Raw genomic sequence first — 1,378 nt, forward strand, 5'->3', positions numbered from 1 at the left:
TAAACCCACCAGCTCTGGTGTATGTGGCTGGCACCTTAGCCACTTGAGCTCTAGGCACTGAGCCTGGATGCTGCTGTTGCTAAGCCCCACATTGTTAGGCCACGGCACTCTACCCAGGGTGACAGCTTGAGGCTCTGTCTCAAAAAAAAAAAAAAAATTAAAAGTACCTTGACAGGGGCAGCACCTATGGCTCAAAGGAGTAGGGCACCGGCCCCATACGCCAGTGGTGGTGGGTTCAAACCCAGCCCCAGCCAAAAAGTGCCTCAACAAATCCCCAACAATCAAAAAAATAAATAAATAAAAGCAGAAGACTTGCAAATGCCTTAGCTGGCCTGGTGAGGTGGCTCACACCCATAATCCTAGCACTCTGGAAGGCCAAGGAGGGTGGATTGCTTGAGTTAACAAGTTCAAGACCAGCCTGAGCAAAAGTCAGACCTGTCTCTACTAAAATAGAAAAACTGAAACAAGAGGACAGCTTGAGCCCAGGAGTTTGAGGTTGCTGTGAGCTGTGATGCCACAGCACTCTACCCAAGACAACAAAGGAAGACTCTGTCTCAAAAAGAAAGAAAAAAAAAGAAAATGCCTTAAGCTGCAGCATCACAGAAAACTGCCTGTTAAAGAAAAAAATAGAGGCTGACCCAGTACCTCACACCTGTAATCCCAGCACTCTAGGAGGCCAAAGTGGGAAGATCACATGAGCTTAGGAGGTCAAGACCAGCACGAGCAACAGCAGGACCCTGTCTCTACTAATAATAGAAAAACTAGCTGGACATCATGGACCTGTAGTCCCAGAACTCTGGGAGGCTGAGGCAGGAGGACTGCTTGAGCCCAGGAGATTAAGGTTGCTATGAACTATGATGATGCCACAGCACTCTACCCAAGGCAACAGAGTGAGACTCCATCTAAATAAATCAAAAAATGAAAAAATAGATGTAAAGGAAAAAACATGAGCTTAAAATTAAGATAACTGGCTGGGCATGGTGGCTCAAGCCTGTAATCCCAGCACTCTGGGAGGCCAAGGAGGGTGGATTGCTTGAGCTTGGGAGTTCTAGACCAGCCTGAGCAAAAGTGAGACCCTGTTTCTACTAAAAATAGAAAAACTAAGGCAAGATGGGGCAGCACCTGTGGCTCAGTGAGTAGAACACCGGTCCCATATGCCAAAGGTGGCAGGTTCGAACCCAGCCCCGACCAAACTACAATAAAAAAATAGCCAGGCATTGTGGCGGGCGCCTGTAGTCCCAGATACTCAGGAGGCTGAGGCAAGAGAATCGTCTAAGCCCAAGAGCTGGACGTTGCTGTCAGCTATGACACCATGGTACTCTACCGAGGGCAATAAAATGAAACTCTAAAAAACAAAAAACGGCTCGGCGCCTATAGC

At 47.8% G+C, this 1,378-nt stretch overlaps 1 protein-coding gene across 1 annotated transcript in view; it reads right to left on the bottom strand.

Moving 5' to 3' along the window:
- The window catches only part of FANCA (Fanconi anemia complementation group A), a 75,617-nt gene that overhangs the window by 68,510 nt on the left and 5,729 nt on the right, over positions 1 to 1,378 (bottom strand). The window contains exon 3 of the mRNA XM_023507506.1: positions 653 to 668. Coding sequence (XP_023363274.1) covers positions 653 to 668 — 16 coding nt within the window. The remainder of the gene's footprint in view (positions 1 to 652; positions 669 to 1,378) is intronic.

This window comes from Otolemur garnettii, unplaced genomic scaffold (assembly GCF_000181295.1).
Source record: "Otolemur garnettii isolate 467f Iridium unplaced genomic scaffold, OtoGar3 scaffold00185, whole genome shotgun sequence".
NCBI lineage: Eukaryota > Metazoa > Chordata > Mammalia > Primates > Galagidae > Otolemur > Otolemur garnettii.